The sequence below is a fragment of the Mastomys coucha genome, unplaced genomic scaffold, assembly GCF_008632895.1.
Source record: "Mastomys coucha isolate ucsf_1 unplaced genomic scaffold, UCSF_Mcou_1 pScaffold21, whole genome shotgun sequence".
Taxonomy (NCBI): domain Eukaryota; kingdom Metazoa; phylum Chordata; class Mammalia; order Rodentia; family Muridae; genus Mastomys; species Mastomys coucha.
Window position 1 is genome coordinate 36,342,138 of NW_022196904.1, and position 18,024 is coordinate 36,360,161.

Genomic DNA, 18,024 nt, shown 5'->3' on the forward strand with positions numbered 1-18,024 from the left:
GCGGGTATAAGGTAATGCGCATGCGCAATATGGTGTGTGTGTGTGGGGGGGGAAGGTCATATCCTCTGAGGGAAAGGGGAAGAGGGTCTGTGAGTTAGCGCGCAGGCGCAATGGCGCGCGAGCCGACCTTAAAAGCCCCCAAACTCTCCGGAAGCACCCCCGCCCACGGCTCGGCCTAGTGCGCTTGCTCAGCGGAGGCGCGGGCCACCCGTTTCCCTTTTCTGCGCCTGCGCGACCGTAGTTCCTCGCTCTGTCTCTCCACCTCGCCGCCCCCCTCCACCCCCCACGAGGCTTGGCCCGTGAAGCCCCGCGAGCTCTGGGAAAGGGCGGGAAAGGCAGTTGGAGAGGGAGGGGCGAGCGGTTACTCACTCCATGGCTGCGGAAAGGAGAGGAGGCAACGGCTGCGGCGGCCTCGGCTGAAGTGACGGTGTGAGCGGAGAGTGAAGGCGCGGTGAGCGCGGAATCGGGGCGCGGGGCACGACGGGGTCGCGGCTACAGAGCCATCGCGCGGGCGGAGGCGGCGTGGCGGGAGCGTTAATGGAGACCGTGCAGAGAGGGTTGGAAATGAGGCGGCCCCGGGGCCTGGAGGCAGATATACCGGGGGCGGCGCGGCGCGGCGCGGGCTGCCTGGATCCCTCCGCGCCCCGCCCTCGCGCGGCCCCGGCGGGGCGGTGGCGACCCCGGGCCCGCCATGTCGCCCTGACCCTCCACCCCCTGCGTCAAACCGGGAGCCGGGCTCGGGCTCCTGAATCATCGGTCAGATCCTAGTCGATCCCTCGGCCACACCCGCCCCCGGTTCACCTCGTTGTCTCTCCCTGCTAAAGGAATTTGCCAGCAGTCCCCAACCGGTGTCGCCGGAGAGACCTCGTGGGTTGAGCCCAGCGCGGAATGGCGCACGCTCTGGCTTAGGCTTCGTAGACGAGTTCAGGGCAGCAACAGCGAGATAATGCCTCCCGAGTATTTATAGATCGCTGTACACACGCACAAACACACCGGCCAGGGAAAGTAGGCCGCGAAGTCCTAGCCACGGGACTCTTAAGCCTTTTTTTTTTTTTTGCTGTTGTTCTAACACTTATTGTGTATGTGTGTCGTGGTCAGAGGAGAGCTAGCAGGAGTTGGTTCTCTTACCATGTGGGTCCCAGGGACGGAACTCCGGTCAAAACTGTTTGGCAGCCTTTACCCACTTTAGCTACTTAAAGTCATTGTGTTTTCCCTGGGAGTCCAGACATCACCTCTTTTAGTCTCCCTACCCCAGATTCTTAGACATCCAACGTGTCCATATGATCATCCTGTGTGCCCCACCTGCAAGGTTTCTGTTTCCAGCCATCCCTACTTGCTACATGCTGGTGCTCATCCCTGCCGACCTCTTAGGGTTTTTGCCCCTTGCTCTGACTTCCTTGCAGTTCTTGCTCTCTTGCCGACCCCACTAGGTAATTCTTGGTCCTGTCCAAAATGGGACACTTCTATTCCATTGAGTAAAAGAGTCCCTCTTGTCCTTCCCCAGGATGATACATGAACCCTGTTTTCTGCCCCATGCTCATGTATAGCTGGCATTCCATGTGGAAGTCACTCAGCCTATCATATTTGTAGCAGCTGAGAGACTGAATGGGTGGAGATGGAACTCAAGAATGCTTGTCTGTTTCACACAAGAACCTTAGGTTCTGTCCTAGCACCATGTGGACTGGGTTTGGTACTTGCCTATATTTCCAGCATTTGGGAGATGGAGAAAAGGAATTGTGAGTTCAAGGTCATACTGGCTGGACTCTGTGTGTTTTTAAAAAGAAAAGGTTCAAAAGCCAGCCTTGGTATCTTATGTACTTGGGAGACTAAGGCTGGAATATTGGAAGTCAAGGTCAGGGCTGGAGCTGCTTTGAAGTGGCTCAGGTGGTAGTCTCTAAACCCAACAAGTCCCTCTTGTTCTATCCCCAGGACCCATGTGGTAGAAGGACAAAAGCAACTCTATATAGACAGTTGTCCTCTGACCTCTACCACCTGACAAGTTTGCATACTGATTAAGAGTGTAATTTTTTTTAAAAAGGATTTATTTATTATATGTAAGTACACTGTAGCTGTCTTCAGACACCCCAGAAGAGGACATCAGATCCCATTACAGATGATTGTGAGCCACCATGTGGTTGCTGGGATTTGAACTCAGGACCTTTGGAAGAGCAGTCAGTGCTCTTAACACTGAGCCACCTCTCCAGCCCCTCTTTCCTGGACTAGAAAGTGAGTTCTTAGCCCTCTAGGGAACTTACAAAGATCCTAATTTAAAAAAAAAAAAATGGGCTGGGGTGGAGGTTAATGGCAGAGTATTGGCTAGAGTGCTGCTTTCTGGGCTCTGGTTTCCCTGGTACTGTTAAAAAAAAAAAGATTCAGATCAGGTAGGGAAAACTGATTTTGAAAGTTACAAGTGTGAAATCCTTGCAATTTTTCCCTTGGAATGGGCACTTTTTTTTTTTTTTTTTAAGATTTATTTTATATATGTAAGTACATAGTTGCTTTCTTCAGACACAGCAGAAAAGGTCATCTAATTTCATATCTGCTGCCAGTGTTTGAGCACAAGTAGCCACATGATTTGATGAATTCAAACTCTAGCCCTTGCTTGCCAGCTATTAAGCGTTAAGTCTGTGTGGAGTCTGCTTAGGCTAGACCCTGAGGCATAAAAGCTGCTACTAATACAGAAATGGGATGGACCCAGGGCTTCATGCACTGCATGCTAGATGGACATTCTACAGCTTGAGCTGCATCCCTGGCCCGCACGTGCTGGTTTTATTTGAAACAGTTGCCATGTTGCAGTGCCCATGCTGCTCCTTTCCTAGAATTTGGTATTTTAAAGTAAACTTTGGGATAATCAGAAAGGTTTCAAAGACAGTGCAGAGTGGGGTACCAGCCCATAGTCTCCTCATGGTGCTTCTCTCACAGCTAAAAGGTCTGCATACCCTTTTTCTGTCCTGGGGTCACGCTCTCCCCACCCCCAAGTCCACCTTGACTCAAATGGTTGTGCTGAGTGAGTGCTGGTTCTCATATTTGGCTGCCATGCCCTTCCCAGTGTGTATAGCCATCACTATAGTAGTAGTGGTGATCATCCGTGGAGGCCTGCCACCCTGAGCCTTGGCCAGTACCCAGACCTGTGTTGTGTGTGTTATTCTCTCTCTCCCTAACCCTTACCCAGTCTCAAATGGCAGCCTAGTCTCTTTCCTCTCAAAAAACAAACAAATCCTGTGGGGAGCCAGAAGCAAGGGTGGAGCTGCTTGGAACTCTTTTCCAGTGCGGAGGGCCCTGAGCCTGGGGAGTGAGGCGGCTGGTTGCAGGCAGTTGCATCAGCCTGGCTCTGATGGTTGGGAAGGGGTGAGGGAATTCTCTGGGGACCACAGAGCACCTGGCAACAGCTCCTAGGTAGCAAAGACCTGGATAGGAGCCCCCTGGGCAGAACACAGAAAATCTGGCACTTTGTGCTAAGAAGGGGGCTAGCATCCCAAAGGCCCCTAGCTCAGTTGTGAAAGAGAAGATTGAGGCCTGGAAAGGGTAAGAAGAATTATGCATGGCCACAGTTGTCTTTGATAGAGCAGAGCTCCCCACCCTGTCCTGTGAGGCCTCAAACCTGTTAAAGTTGTTTTGGTTAGTATGCAAAGAGGTTTTGTTGTGACACTTTACATATATCTTTATTCTTGTCCTCCCAGTTGAGAGAACAGCTGGATGTGATGGGAAAGGATTGGGTTTTATGGGTTCTGTTTGTGGGCAAAAGTTGGTCTGCCTACTTAGATTTTGGTGGGGTGAGCATCGACCTGCTATATGTCTTCCCACTGTGAGTGTACATGGCATCATGTCTCTTATCATTTTCCTGAGTAAAAGGACCCACTTGGTACAGGGAAGGATGAGTCTTCATCAGCACTGTGTAATGCTGCAGGTGTAAGCTAAGGGTGTAGCCGAGGGAAAGCTCTTCTAGGAGCTCAGAGTCTGGTATAGCTTCTCTTCCTATCCTACCATACTTGTGCATTCTGATCTGCCTAACAGATGGATATCTGTGCCCATGACTATCTCCTCCAGCACATAGAGGACAAGGTCAGGACTTTGTTCTTTCCCAGAATCATATAGCCCCCAGCATTGTGCTACCCGCACCCCACCTTGGGCAGTAGCACACTTTAGAATGAGTTGCTGTGTGAGGACCAAAATACCAAAATCTCCACACAGTGCCAGGGAGCAAGTAAAACTGTGTCACTGAGGCCAGGGGGAGGGGGAGGGGGCAGAGGTTGGAGGTGTGGGTGTCCTGGCAAACAAGGGCAGGAAGGCCAAGGCCAGTGTGGCTGGGGAAAGGGCAGTGCCACGTGGCCAGATGCTCAGAGTTCTCTAGAGCCCCTGCTCTTCCCTTGCAACACCTCCCCTTTAGAAATCACTGTTGTAACTTATCATGGAGTTGGCCTCATGCTTCTGTCCCACCTCCCACATTTTGGGTGTCACTGTACTGGTTCACTCCCCCTTGCTGTTAGGACAGGTTAAAAGATTCAGACAGCACACACTTGCCACCTTATTAGAATTCTGGAGTTCCCAAGGCACTGGGTTCCCAGGCATACCAGTATCTAGAGGCTCCTGGTGTCCCCTCAGGCTTCTCTGCATCCATCCAACTTGAAGCTTCTCCTTCCTTTGAGCTTCCTGCTTTCCTTACAGAAGTCCTGTGCTTGAGCATTGGGCTCTCCCAGATATTCCAGGATAATTGAATCTTTTTGGGTTTCTTGTTTGTTTTTAAGATTTATTATTTTATATGAGTACACTGTCACTGTCTTCAGACAAACCAGAAGAGGGGACCAGATCTCATTACAGATGGTTGTGAACCACCATGTAGTTGCTGGGAATTGAACTCGGGACCTTTGGAAGAACAGCCAGTACTCTTAACCATTGAGCTGTCTCTCCAGCCCAATAATTGAGTCCTGAAGGAGACTTCATGTAACTTGTCTACATTGAATGCTTTGCCAGGGGATAATGTTCACAGGCCGTGGGTACTGATGTAGATGAATCTGGGTGGCCATTATCCAACTGCCACAAGTTTTCCCTAATTTTTTGCCCTCATGTGTTGTTAGCCTGGATACAGGGGAAGTAGTGGAGGGTTAGTGGTGAAAGGGCTCAAGCATCAGGGGTTATGAGCCACCATGTAGTTGCTGAGACTTGAACTCAGAATTCCTGGAAGAGCAGCCAGTGCTCTTAACCTCTGAGCCATCTATCTCTCCAGCCCCACTTACTTATTTTGAAACAGGGTCTTGCTGTATAACTTAAGCTGGCCTCAGACTTTTATCAGTCCTCCTGCATCTGCCTCCTAAGTGCTAGAATTAATGTGTATATCACTAAGACAGGTTTCCTTATGTTGTTTGTTTGACCCTTCGTTGGTTTTGGTCCTTGGTTGGGCTGTTTTTACCCTGTTTGGGCCAGTGTTACTGTTCTGGGGTGGGGTACACATGTGAGGCAAGTTTGTGCTGTGGTACTGAGGTGTGGGTATTTCATTGAAACTGACTTAAAGGAACTTCTAGGTTTGCAAAGTGGCTGCCGCACCCTTACTTCTCTGGTCACCCTAATGATTGTGTAGTGGAGCCTCTTTGTGGTCCAACTTGGATTTTCAGGGTGCTGGTAGTAATGAGCCTCCCCAAGGAATAGTCCTTTCTTCAAATGATATTGTAACTTAAGGCTGCCACCCCGAGTACTTAGCTTCTCCATATGTCCGTAACAATGGGCCCCTCTAGTAGCTTCCCTGGACCCTTCCCTAACAATCTCTTGGGGAAGCCTAACACTACCTTCTGGGACTTCTGGTACTATCATAAGCAGAGCTTGACTACTGTATTGTCCTGTGTAATTCACTTGTGTCTGCCTCTTTTGGCACTAAAGAACAGGTAGTGAGCTGGGGGAGCTGGTTTATTTTGCTTGGAAAAACCTTGCCTACTGGGTGGCATCTGAGGCACTTGGGTTGCAAGAGACATAGACTTGGTAGATCAATGTCTTTATCACGTTCAACACTGGGTGTTGTAGGCTGAGCCTGTGCCTTGTTTTTGTTGACCACACGGGTATGTTCTGCTTACTGAGGTGGGTGCTGAATGGCAGCTCATGTTTATTAATATTGTTTTGGTATAGTGAGTGTGGAAGTTCTGGCACCTCCTGGTGGGTGAGGATATATATCTGAGATAGATAGATAGATAGATAGATAGATAGATAGATAGATAGATAGATAGATAGATAGATCTGAGACCCTGATAACTAAAGCAGAAGAGTGTAATTGTAGGTCTTTGGGAGCTAGCATGTGCTATATATAACCAGTTAGTAGCTTCCTTCCAATGCATCTGGAAACAACTGGTTTCCCAACTGTGCTGGAGGGGATATAGTGTAACTTTGAGCCACTATGTGTCATGTAGCAACATTCTGTCTCAAACAAACAAACCAAAAAAGGTTTATCTTAGAACCCTACTTGAGAGCTAGATGGATGTTGTACCAAGTTCATCACCGTAGCCCACTGCAGTACTCTACCTCAAAAACCCTTTCTTTAATCCTCTCTGCTGTAGGCTCCCTGTTGAGGGTGAGCTGGTTAGGTTTTTGCAGGTGGTATCTGTTTGTCACCTGAGCTGGTGGAGGCCCTAGGGAGTAAGAAAGGATGTAATTGCTAATTAGCTGTGGATTGGTTGCTGAGGTAAAGAATGTTTTCCGCTGGAGGAAGGAGGGAGAAGGCTGAGAACCTGCAGGTACAGTCATCAGACACACACGGACAGGATTTAGTCAGTGTCTTTGAAAACCTTTTGCCCTTCCTCTACCCAGGGAGAGACTATGCCTGCTTCAAACATATCTTCCTCTTATTTTACTTGAGACAAGTCATTGACAGGGTTATTGGTGTGGGGGAGTAAGGAGGTGGATTGTACACATGGAGGTTAGGAAGCGGCCCAGCCATTGAGCTGATTAAGGCATATCAAAATATAAAGGCTGTGTGTGTCTTTCATTCGGGAACCTAGAACATTGGAGTGGGTAGAGAGGAAATGTGCTGCCAGGATTTATTTATATAATACTATGATTGACTTCTAGATTCTCTTAGCTTTTTTCTTACCTTTGACTCATGGGGGAAAGAAATATGGTGACAACAATGTGCCTGCTGCTAGGGAGTGAGGAAACAAAGGGAGTAATGGCTCTCCTTCCCCACTTCCAGAACTCAAGCCAACCTTGTTTGCTTTGCACTGGAGGAAGTGTGGAGCTGATTTGTTTCCCCTGAGAGGGGTTTCTTCCATAAGAGAAGCTGCTGTGGCACTTTGTGGGGGGTTGGGGTGTGGCTGAGCTTCCCAGGAATCAGGTTCCCCCTTCTCTTGCTCTGCCTTCTCTTCCTCTTGCCTCTCCCGTGGTCTTCCATCCTACTCTGGCCTCTTTTCTACAGATTTTCATTTTGCCTCAGCAAGGCCAAACTTTTGGTTAGAAGCCTACTCACAAAAGCAGAAGAGCAAATAGCCTATTTTGTTTTGTTTAAGACAGATCATAAAGTCAGGCTGGTCTCAAGTTCATTGTGTAGCTGGCAGTCCTTGAACCTCCTATTCCACCTTTTAAGTGCTGCAGTTACAAGCATGTACCACCACGTTGTTCATCTTGTTAGAGTTCTTCAAAGCTTTGACTACCTCACACCAGAAGGTTCCCTCAAGAGCTAAGTGATACCCAATCCTTCCCTGGTTCTGCATTGTCACAACACCACCTGGTGGTCATTGGCTGTATACCAGGGACAAAACCTAATAGATTGTTTCCCCAGCTAGCACCTGACAGGGGTCTGATTTCCATCCATTATTTAATTCAGATGGAGAGCCTAAGGTAAGACTCACGGATTTCAGGGCTGGGAGTGCTGGGTTTGAGATGGACTATGGGGTCTGTTCTGTGTCGCTGTGCTGTGTTAGGCAACAGACAGGAAAGTTTTTGTGTTCTCCTTTTGGGCCTCAGTGATAGGTTGAGCACTGTAGAAAAGTAGGGGCAATAGGGGCCTGGAGTAAGGGTGCCATTGGGCTTCATCTCCATCAGGCTTGGGCAGGCCTCTGCTGTGTTGCCTTAAGGGGGTCACATCCCCTCTTTGATACTGATTTCCATTCAGGAAGGTTCCAGGGCTGGCTGAGTAGTGGTGCTCTGTCTGGTGCTGTGTTTTAATGTGGTAGTTATCGGTCTTGTTCAGACCAGCCATGAACACTTACATAGTGCCCAGAACGACAGAACAGAACAGACAGATGTTATCCATGGTCAGCTTGACACAGGTGACTTGTTGCTGCTGGGGTCTCTTGGTGCATAGTGTTCACTGTGCTCTTCACATATGGCCCAGGTGGAGCAGCACACACACCTTATTCTTGCACATGGTCACACACATACACACTTGTCTCCAGCCCTTCTTGACTCTACATTAGACCAGCCTCTTGATAAATGAGCTCTGTTCTGCACATAGCCTCTGCCCAGTTCCCTTTAGTTGCTCACTGACCACCACAAATGAGGGTTTTCAACTAGCACAGCTAGGTTGACACCATTGTAACTCAGCTTTCTGGCTTGTAATCTCTTCTGCATCCTCACTCTACTGAGGGATCTATATAATGGCCTTGATTTCAAGTGGGTCATCCAGAGCAATCTCCATCTTGAGTCCATTTTATGTCTGTCAATCCCTTTAGCCACATAAGGCACACCCTACCTTTGATTTCCCCCCCCCCCCCCCCCCCCCCCCCCCCCCCCGGTTTCCTAAAATATGCTGGTTATATCTGTTGCTTTATTGAATACAGCAATGCTATCTATCACAGCAAGTGCTCGGCTTTTATATGGATGAATGTCCAGGTGGAATTTGTTTGCACAGTCTGCCACTTGGTGATTCTCTGCTTGGTAGCCATCTCTAGCTCAGGGTGGTGTTCAGTGTGAAAAATAGTCCAGTGGTGGCAGAGTGCTGAGGTATTGGCAGGCTGGCTGTGACCAGGACACATGGATAATCAGGAAGTAGGAAGGACCTTCCACTATTGTCTAGGCTCTCAAATCAGAAATCCCAGCACTGGGGAGGCAGGAGCAAAATAGCCAGCCTGGCTCAGAAAACTAAGAGATGGATGGAAGGACATAGTGGAGCTGGGAAGAAGGCTGGGGAGAACATAGCAGCCTGGGTGACTCCTGTGGCCTCAGTGTGGCTGTCTAGCCCACGTACCACGTTGCAAGCCTGTTACTGTCTGCTTTCTCACCCATGGGCTCTCCTGGGAGCCTCTTCTGTCGTGAAGATAGAAAGGCTATAGCTAATGTGGTCTGCAGCTCAGGCGCTCTTAGGCTTAGGGAGTTATCACTTGTTTACTGGGTCAGACCTTGCCTTGTGGTTGTCTTCTGTCCCAGAGTTCAGTTAAAGCTTCTGACCTGGTTCATCACCCTACCTTTCTCCCAGACCCTTGCTTCCAGCTTCCCCTTCATTTAGCTCCCCACTTGTCAGTCCCCTGTAGCTGCTTCAGCAAAGAGTCTGAGCCACCAGAGTGGAGTGGTACAATGAGAGGCAAGTAGTCTTCTGAGCTAGTGTACATAGTTCTAGGCTGTATGATGAGAACTCTTTTTTTTTTTTTTTTAAGTCTGAATTGTTGGCATGGTGTTTGTGGCTATGCCAGCACTGTTGCCAGTAACTAAGACCGTGTTTGGCAGCTCTCTATATCTCCAGACTCTCCCTCCTAGTTCTGGGTGGCTGGATAGTTACACATTCTCCAACTGTCGTCTGAGCTGGTGTCTTTCAACAGTGGGTATCACAATCTCACAGTACTATGGAAGCTTGACTTTTTTGGATGATGAACTCATCCAGTTCAGGTGCTCGCCAGTGAGGAAGTCTCTGGCCAGAGTTGTCTGAATGCTGAACAGGGCGTCAGTAGACCAACTATGACCTTTTGAGATTTAGATAACTTCCCCTTGAAGTTCCTGTAAGCTTGACATTGCTAAACCACAAGAAGGAGGTGGCCAGAGAAATCAGGTCTGAAGAAACAGACACAGTTTGGGGAGAAAGAGGACACCAGGCACTTGGCTTCTCAGTTGGTTCCTTGTTGATTCTTCATAGAGGACATAGGGAAACAGGTGCTGTGAGCTTCCAGACCACAAAAGTAAGAAAGGCAAAGCTAGAGGTCAGAGCAAACCTTGACTGCCTTCAGCAAAGGAAAATGGAATCTGACTTTGCTTCCTCCTAAGACCCATCACCCTTCTGTGTATTGTCCACAGACTCATCTTCCCTAGGATATCTGGGGCCAGGACATGGTACTGTCCTCACAGTGGAATAGAGTCTGCTGCTTAGAAGCCTCTGGACTACTGATGTGGCTCTTGTCACAGCCTGATGATTCATTCATTGAGCAGAGGACACAGACACAGACTAAATTCATACTAAACCTGAGGTTAGCCACACCCAGGTCTTCTTAGAAAATTCACAGCTGGGTATTAGCATTAACCCTGCAAACCACCTTCTTACCCTGAAAATGCCAAAGGGACAGAGTACCCCAAATCATGTCCTCATGTCAGCAGGCACTCTTTGGTTAGCTCAGAGAGGCTTGTTAATATCGCTTAATTGTTATTAATATATTAATTATCAATAATAATATATTATTAATAATATTGATAATGTTGTTAATATTGTTCTTGTTAATATTGAAGGAAGGACCAGGTCACTCACATCTGCTACATTGTATATCTGTGTTTATTTCCTCTGGTTGTCACAAAGTTAGGGCCTCAGAACAGCAGACATGAGAGGGTGTGACAACCTGTGCCTGTGATACCTACATTTGAGAAATTGGTACAAAAAAGATTGCAAGTTGAAGCCAGCATGAGCTTCATGCTGAGACCCTGTACCAAAGAACAAAATGTCAGTAGCTGGGGAGATAGCTTAGTCAATAAAGTGCTTACTGCACAAGCATGTAGTCCCCAGCACCCACATGAAGGACATAGTGGCCAGTGCCATAATCTTGATGCAGGAGACGTGTGGGAGGTGGGTTCCTGGGACTTCCTGGTCAGCCGGCCTGTCTAGCTTAGTTGGTGAGTTATGGGTCCATTTCAGAAAGATAATGTAGATAATAACTGAAAAAGACACAAGGACTATACACGCGCGCGCGCACACACACATAGGGGTATACAAACAGTGAGGAAGCCCACCAGTATTGCTTCTTCACTATGGAATGAACCTTTCAGCAGTGCAGCCCACAGAAGGGATACGCCTTCGAGAAGTCCAATAGAGATCATGCTGCAGAAGGGTACATTCTAATACACTCTCATTCCACGCGGAGTACTGTGTGGCTATTCAGCTTTGCATCTTGGTCTCATTGTCACATACCAGTATAGTGGAAGTGCCCAGTTACTCCATCAGGTCCACCTGCTAGCTTATGGCCCTGGAAAGATGATGTAGTGCTCCTGTCTGTCGCCTTCCTCACCATATGTCAGCTTTGGGGAAAGTACCTGGAGCAGCTTCTAGAAGTGTAGTGCTCTTACATGGGATGGACTATGGCTGCCCTTGGCTTATGGAGTGCTTGGTCTCTTTTCCCTTTTTCTCTCTCAACCACTGCGGGTTTTCACCTAGAGGAAAACCCCAAGTAACATCTGATTAGCTGACCTGGGCCTCACTTATCCTTAAGCACTGGGCTCTCATGTCCAACCTTGTGTTGTGGTTGCAGCTCACTAGAGTGCCTTCTTGTGAGCTGCCTCAGAGCTGCGCATGCCCAGGAGCACTCAGCTCCCATTGGTTTACTAGAGTTGGTCAGGTTAGCAAAGGAAGAAAGAAGCAGGGCTGCTGCCAGCTCTGCATCCAGCCCTACCCTCCACACCACTGAGCTTGCCTGTCCCAAACTGCCATCTGACCATGTCACTTCCTCTGCTCTAGAAACCTCCCCAAGGTTGCAGACGCTGACGGATTTGCCCCAGAGTCGAAGTAGCTGCCACCTGGAGATTCCACAGCCATGAGTGGGTTTAACTTTGGAGGCACCGGGGCTCCTGCTGGCGGCTTTACATTTGGGACTGCAAAGACTGCGACCACCACACCTGCCACTGGCTTTTCCTTCTCTGCTTCTGGCACCAGCACTGGAGGGTTTAATTTTGGGACTCCCTCCCAGCCAGCTGTGACCACCCCTTCCACCAGCCTCTTCTCACTCACCACACAGACCCCAACCACACAGACTCCAGGATTCAACTTTGGAACAACACCTGCTTCTGGAGGAGCAGGCTTCTCCCTGGGGATCGGCACCCCAAAGCTCAGCTTGAGTAACACAGCTGCCACACCAGCCACAGCCAACACTGGCAGCTTTGGGCTTGGCAGCAGCACCCTCACCAATGCCATCTCAAGTGCCAACACCTCCAGCCAGGGGACAGCCCCCACTGGCTTTGTCTTTGGCTCTTCTACCACCTCTGCTCCATCCACCGGCTCCACGGGGTTCTCATTCACCAGTGGCAGTGCATCCCAGCCTGGAGCCTCTGGCTTCAACCTTGGCTCTGTGGGTAGCTCCGCCCAGCCCACAGCACTGTCTGGCTCTCCCTTCACTCCAGCCACTCTGGTGACCACTACAGCAGGAACTACACAGCCAGCTGCTGCTGCTGCGCCCACTGCTGCCACCACCAGTGCAGGGTCTACACTCTTTGCTTCCATAGCTGCTGCTCCTGCCTCATCCAGTGCTACAGTGCTCTCCCTCTCAGCTCCTGTGACAACTGCAGCCACTCCTAGTGCTGGGACTTTGGGCTTCAGCCTCAAGGCCCCTGGAGCTGCTCCTGGTGCCTCCACCACCAGCACCACCACTACCACTACCACCACTACTACCACCGCCGCCGCCTCCTCTACCACAACCACTGGCTTTGCCTTAAGCCTGAAACCCCTGGTGCCAGCTGGCCCCAGCAGTGTGGCAGCTACTGCTCTGCCTGCCTCCAGTACAGCAGCTGGGACTACCACAGGTCCAGCGATGACCTATGCACAACTGGAAAGCCTGATCAACAAGTGGAGTCTGGAGCTGGAGGACCAGGAGCGGCACTTCCTGCAGCAGGCCACACAGGTCAATGCCTGGGACCGCACACTGATTGAGAATGGGGAGAAGATCACCAGTCTGCACCGAGAGGTAGAAAAGGTGAAGCTGGATCAGAAGCGGCTGGACCAGGAGTTGGACTTTATCCTGTCACAGCAGAAGGAGCTGGAAGACCTCCTGAGCCCATTGGAGGAGTCAGTGAAGGAGCAAAGTGGTACCATCTACCTTCAGCACGCTGATGAGGAGCGTGAGAAGACCTACAAGCTGGCTGAGAACATCGATGCTCAGCTCAAGCGTATGGCACAGGACCTCAAGGACATTATTGAGCACCTAAATATGGCTGGTGGCCCCGCAGACACCAGTGACCCACTGCAACAGATCTGCAAGATCCTCAATGCACACATGGACTCTCTTCAGTGGGTGGACCAGAGCTCTGCCCTGCTACAGAGGAGGGTGGAGGAGGCCAGCCGTGTGTGTGAGGGCCGGCGCAAGGAACAGGAGCGCAGCCTGCGCATTGCCTTTGACTAGCCACACATGAGTGGAGGGAGGGGCTCCTTGGGTTACAGGGCTGCTGGCTTTCAGGTGGTTGTGTTGTTGAGAAAATGCTCTTTGGTTTGATTCCCTGTTATCAGAAGTTTTTTGCAAAGGCATGATGTTCATGGATATAACCTGTGTGCTCTGGAAACAGGTGTGAAGGTCACTGAACTCTAGGCCAGCATTTAAAGAATGAGGGCAAGTGGTGAGTCCAGTGCTCCCTTGCAGCTTCAGTTCTCCTGTTGGCCAAGCTCATCCTTCAGCCACTCCAATACAACTGTGACAGTGGGATAGGGTGCTCCAGAGGACATGCTGGCCAAGAAACTCACCTGGTATGGAGACATGGCTTCTGTGCTTCTCTAGCTCCATCTAACCCATGTCCTCCAGAGCCTCTGCCACACAAAGCAGAGTCACCAAGGCACACTGAACTTAACACCACTTTTGCACTGGCTACCTCTCACCCCTATCTTGTGAGTTTCTGTGGCGGGGACTGACTGCTGATGTGTCTATATGTCTTTGAGGGCAAAATGGCTAGAGATTTGCTTCAAAATATCCCAGTGTCAAACCTATCTTAGGTCCACAGTGTTGAAGGCCGGCAGTCTTGTCTGGTCTATTTTATTTCTCTGCACTCTTCTGTAGCCTTTGTGGTCCCTGATCGAAATGTCGCTTTTCTAAATAAAGAAAAATTTGTGAAATCAGACTTGCAGTGAATGTGGGTAGTGGGTCCAAGATTTGGTGGCACAGGGCAGGGTGCTGGTGTGATGATACCCCTGTGCCACCAGGTTGGAAGCACTGGCTGAGTGAGCCACAGGGCCCAGTCTCTACCTTCATGGGGTGGGCAGGCAGGCTGCAGGTGCAAGAAGAGAGTCCTGTCTACCAGTGTACACAAGTGGTAAGTCATCCATTACCCTGATGGGTGCAGGTGTCACTATGCTGTCATCAGCAGTGGGAAATGGGGAATACTGAGAAGTGATTTCCAGATGCTGGGCTCACTTAGGCCCAACACTTAACTACAGGACTGCAGTGGGGCCACAAGTTATTTTCTTGGCACAAGAGAAAGTTGTGGATGGGCTGAGGGGCTGGAGGGGTAGCTCAGTGACTAAGGGCACTGGTTGGCTGCTCTTCCAAGGACCCTGGTTTGAGTCACACGTCCACATGGTAGCTTACAACCACCCTGTAATTCCAGTCCCAGGTTATCTGCTGTCCTCTTCTGGGCTGCTTGGGCATTGTCTGCACATAGTGTAGAGATACACATGTAGGCGGAGTCATAAAATCTCAGTAAAAAAGAGCCTGGCATTGTGAACACCTGTAACTGGAGTTCTAGGTCATCTTAGTTACATTGCTACACAACCACATAAGTTGGCAGGGTCAGTGAACTGGGGGGCACAAGTCCTGAGGGCCCCAGTGGCCTTTTCTGCAATATGTGACATTTCATTGGTTTAAGACAGGATCCCCCATTCTAGCTCAAGATACTGAATTGATGTGAACTTCCTGTTTTGCTATCCAAGCACTTAAGACTATGGGCAAGACACTATAGCCCCGCCCAGCCCTCCACAACTTGACTCCCAATTAATTACAATGCTTAGGCCTCAGTTTCTCTAAAGATGTGCCTTATATGCATGGCTGTCATTGATAGGCTCAAACAATAAAGATGGTCAATGTGCATTTTAGTGTGTGTGCTCATTTGGGATTGTATATTGGACATAAAGCTGAATTCTTCCATTTTGGAGATAGGGCCTGCATGCACACTGTCCCTGCATTACTACCTCCTAGTGGCCTTGTAGTTTGAAAAACATTGAAATTATGCCCTGATATCTGCCCCACTATAAAGAAAAGAGTAGATCTCTTTGCTGAAGGAATTGGGGAGGGGTGCCCAGGATGGCAGTGCTCCTGGCACCCTGTTGGGCAGTTGCCCAGGTTACACTACAATTGCAGTTTCCTTTTCCAGGAAGAACACAGGCAGATGTCCTTCTTTGTTGACCAGTCTCATCATTAAATCACCATGAAGACAGCAAAGGTGACTGCATGGGGAGCCTGTTCCACACCTCTCTCTGAATAGCCAAGGGCCAGCCTGTGACCCAGCATGGCAAAACTAGCCTGGCCCAGTGTGAAAGTCAAGAGAAGGGGGAGGAAAACCCTGTAAAATCGCACGCCTTTAATCCCAGCACTTGGGAGGCAGGGGCAGGTGGGTTTCTGAGTTCAAAGCCAGCCTGGTCTACAGAGTGAGTTTCAGGACAGCCAGGGCTATACAGAGAAACCCTGTCTTGAAAAACAAACAAACAAAAAAAAAAGCCAAATAAGAGGAAGTTGTATCCATGTCAGGTTAAGGAATGAAAAAGGCCAAGAGGAGCTCAAATTCAAACTCTTTCTCTTCTTTCCTTGTCTGCCTAACAAAGGGCTTTGCTCTATACTGAGCAGCACAGAAAACATGGTATGGAGTAGGAATGAGTGATGTGTTTCGTTTTTGAGGCACGGTCTATGTAGACCAGAAATCCACTTACCTCAGCCTCCTGAGGGCTGGGATTAAAGGCATGTGCAGCCACCACTACCACCACCGGGCCACTGATAAGCTTTTTTTTTTTTTTTTTTTTTTTAAAGAGTTTCTAAAAGCTTTCTAAGGAATGTCACAAAACAGCACTTGAAAACTGCACATAGATGTGACCAATGTATGCACAAGCTGTTTCTAGCGTTTATAGGATGTTTTAAGGTTGTTTTGAACTAGAATCTAACTCAGTCACTCTGGGTCCCAGGCCTTAAAGAGAACAGCTAAGTTAAGTAACAACTGACTGGGTAGGAAGAGCAAGTCTACATAGAAAGGTTGGTTACTTTGTTACCTTTAAGGACCAGTTAAATTTGAAGAGGCTGAGGACATTGTTTTAAAAGGTCTCAGGGCAGTTATTGTCTGGTGAAAGTTCAGCTTCTGAAGGAGAGGCACTCCCAGAAAAAGTGGCCCAACAGAAGGGAAGTGTTTCAAGTAGTCATCAGTAAAATTCCATTGTAAATGCCTTTTATTTTGGAATGAGATTTCTCGCAGAGTGATGTCATCGTAGCACTGCACCACCACAGCTGGTTTATATGATGCTGGGAATGGAACCCAAGTTTTGTGTATGTTAGGCAAACCCACTGCCGACTGAACTATATCCCTAGCCTGTAAGTCATCTATGTGATGCATGCCTTTGCTCCCCCCACATTTTTTGAGACATAGTATATTGCCCTGACTGGCCTGGAACTCTGTAGACCAGGCTAGCCTTGAACACAGAGATCTGCTTGCCTCTGCCTCCCAAGTGCTGGGTAGTTCCTGTCTTGGAGGGTAGAAGTTGGCTGCCTGTGGCCATCTCTTTGTCAGTAAAACTTTTTTTGGAACACAGCCACATCCTCATACATTGTAAATCAGACTGCTGGCTGGGCTATAAATCTTCAAGTATTCACAGGGAAAGTTTGACCATTCCTATCATTAAGGAAACATCCAGAAAAACATCCTACAAAAAACAGTGTGTCTGGAATGTGATTCAAAATAGTCCTGTGTCAGAGAAGACAGAGGGTAAGCAAGGGCATGGTGGCATACCTGTTAGCCAGTTTTAAGAGGCAAGGGCAGAAGAATGACCTCAATTTTGAGGACAGCCAAGGCTACAGAGTGAGACCCTGTCTCAAAAAATAAATAAATAAATAAAAAGGCATTTTCGGAAATTTCTGCCACAGCCTAGTAACTGCTCTTCCCATCAGGACCTGGCTTCTCTGGCCTAATGAGGCAGTGGGGAAAAGCTATCATCATTCATCCTGGTTCTGCCTACACTAGAGGATGACTTCAGTTCCAGGCTGACCAGAAAGGCCATGGGCACCAGGAAAGCCCCCCAAAGACCAGCATGCAGTGAGTGTCCCCTTTCTAGAGTGGGGAGGCAGGTTGAAGACCACAGATGCTCTGTTCCTGTCCAGGCCTGGATCACCCTATCCCCTCCTTTTGTGACAGTGAATTCAACCCACTAGACTTCAGACTGAAAGCTATGTAGTTATGTCCCAGGGCCCCCCCACCATCCCTGTCTCTAGGATTCCTGGGAGGCACTGCCAGCTGGGATGTGGCCCAGACCTCATAGCACTATTACTGTGGATCAGACGCAAGCCACAGTGGGTTGGGGATCCCCAAAGACCATTTCCACCTAAAAGGCCCATAATGCAGCTGGGTTTCCCAAAGCCAGCAGCAGCTGATGGGTCTGTGGCTAGAACACAAATATACACACTAGAATCTGGGGGCCTGCCTTTGCTGCAAGCCTTGCTTTTGCTTGCTCCTAGCTTCTGATTCCATCCCACATGCGCTGCCGAGTTCCCATGTTCCCATTCCTAGCTTGGGTTCAATAGTACTGTTGGCACTAACATTGGGAGCTCTCTGTATAGCCCTGGCTGTCCTGGAACTCACTCTATAGACCAGGCTGGCCTCAGCCGCCTTTGCCTCCCAAGTGCTGGGGTTAAAGGCGTGCGCTACCACTGCCCGGCAATAAATCTTTTTTTTTTTTTTTTAATTTACTTT

General features: G+C 49.2%; 3 protein-coding genes across 7 annotated transcripts in view; 2 read left to right on the forward strand and 1 right to left on the reverse strand.

Annotated features, from left to right (window-relative positions):
* Positions 1–624, reverse strand: part of Atf5 (activating transcription factor 5) — a 4,467-nt gene extending 3,843 nt beyond the window's left edge. The window contains exon 1 of the mRNA XM_031386460.1: positions 370–624. The gene's annotated coding sequence lies outside the window, so the exon portion shown is untranslated. The remainder of the gene's footprint in view (positions 1–369) is intronic.
* Nup62 (nucleoporin 62) lies at positions 1–14,200 on the forward strand. Of its 4 annotated transcripts, none has more exons than XM_031386459.1 (2): positions 1–11; positions 11,843–14,200. In XM_031386459.1, the coding sequence occupies exon 2, from the start codon at positions 11,919–11,921 to the stop codon at positions 13,494–13,496; it is 1,578 nt and encodes a 525-aa protein (XP_031242319.1). In that variant the 5' UTR covers positions 1–11; positions 11,843–11,918; the 3' UTR covers positions 13,497–14,200. The 4 variants fall into 4 exon arrangements, with proteins under 4 accessions (XP_031242319.1, XP_031242316.1, XP_031242317.1 ...); XM_031386456.1 differs by lacking the exon at positions 1–11 and adding an exon at positions 60–451 and having other exon boundaries at positions 11,843–14,198; XM_031386457.1 differs by lacking the exon at positions 1–11 and adding an exon at positions 643–756 and having other exon boundaries at positions 11,843–14,198.
* Il4i1 (interleukin 4 induced 1) overlaps positions 1–18,024 on the forward strand; it is a 25,020-nt gene continuing 6,996 nt past the window's right edge. Inside the window, exons 1-3 of one of the 2 annotated variants that reach the window (XM_031386454.1) lie at positions 1–11; positions 15,451–15,519; positions 17,226–17,370. In XM_031386454.1, the coding sequence (XP_031242314.1) occupies positions 17,334–17,370 (37 nt within the window). In that variant the 5' untranslated portion in view covers positions 1–11; positions 15,451–15,519; positions 17,226–17,333. Of the gene's footprint in view, positions 12–338; positions 452–15,450; positions 15,520–17,225; positions 17,371–18,024 lie in introns of those variants that run through there. The other variant, XM_031386452.1, reaches the window with a different exon arrangement.

What these genes read in the sequence shown, in the direction of transcription:
- Nup62 (XM_031386459.1), top strand. Translation starts at nt 11,919, where the DNA reads ATGAGTGGGTTTAACTTTGGAGGCACCGGGGCTCCTGCTGGCGGCTTT.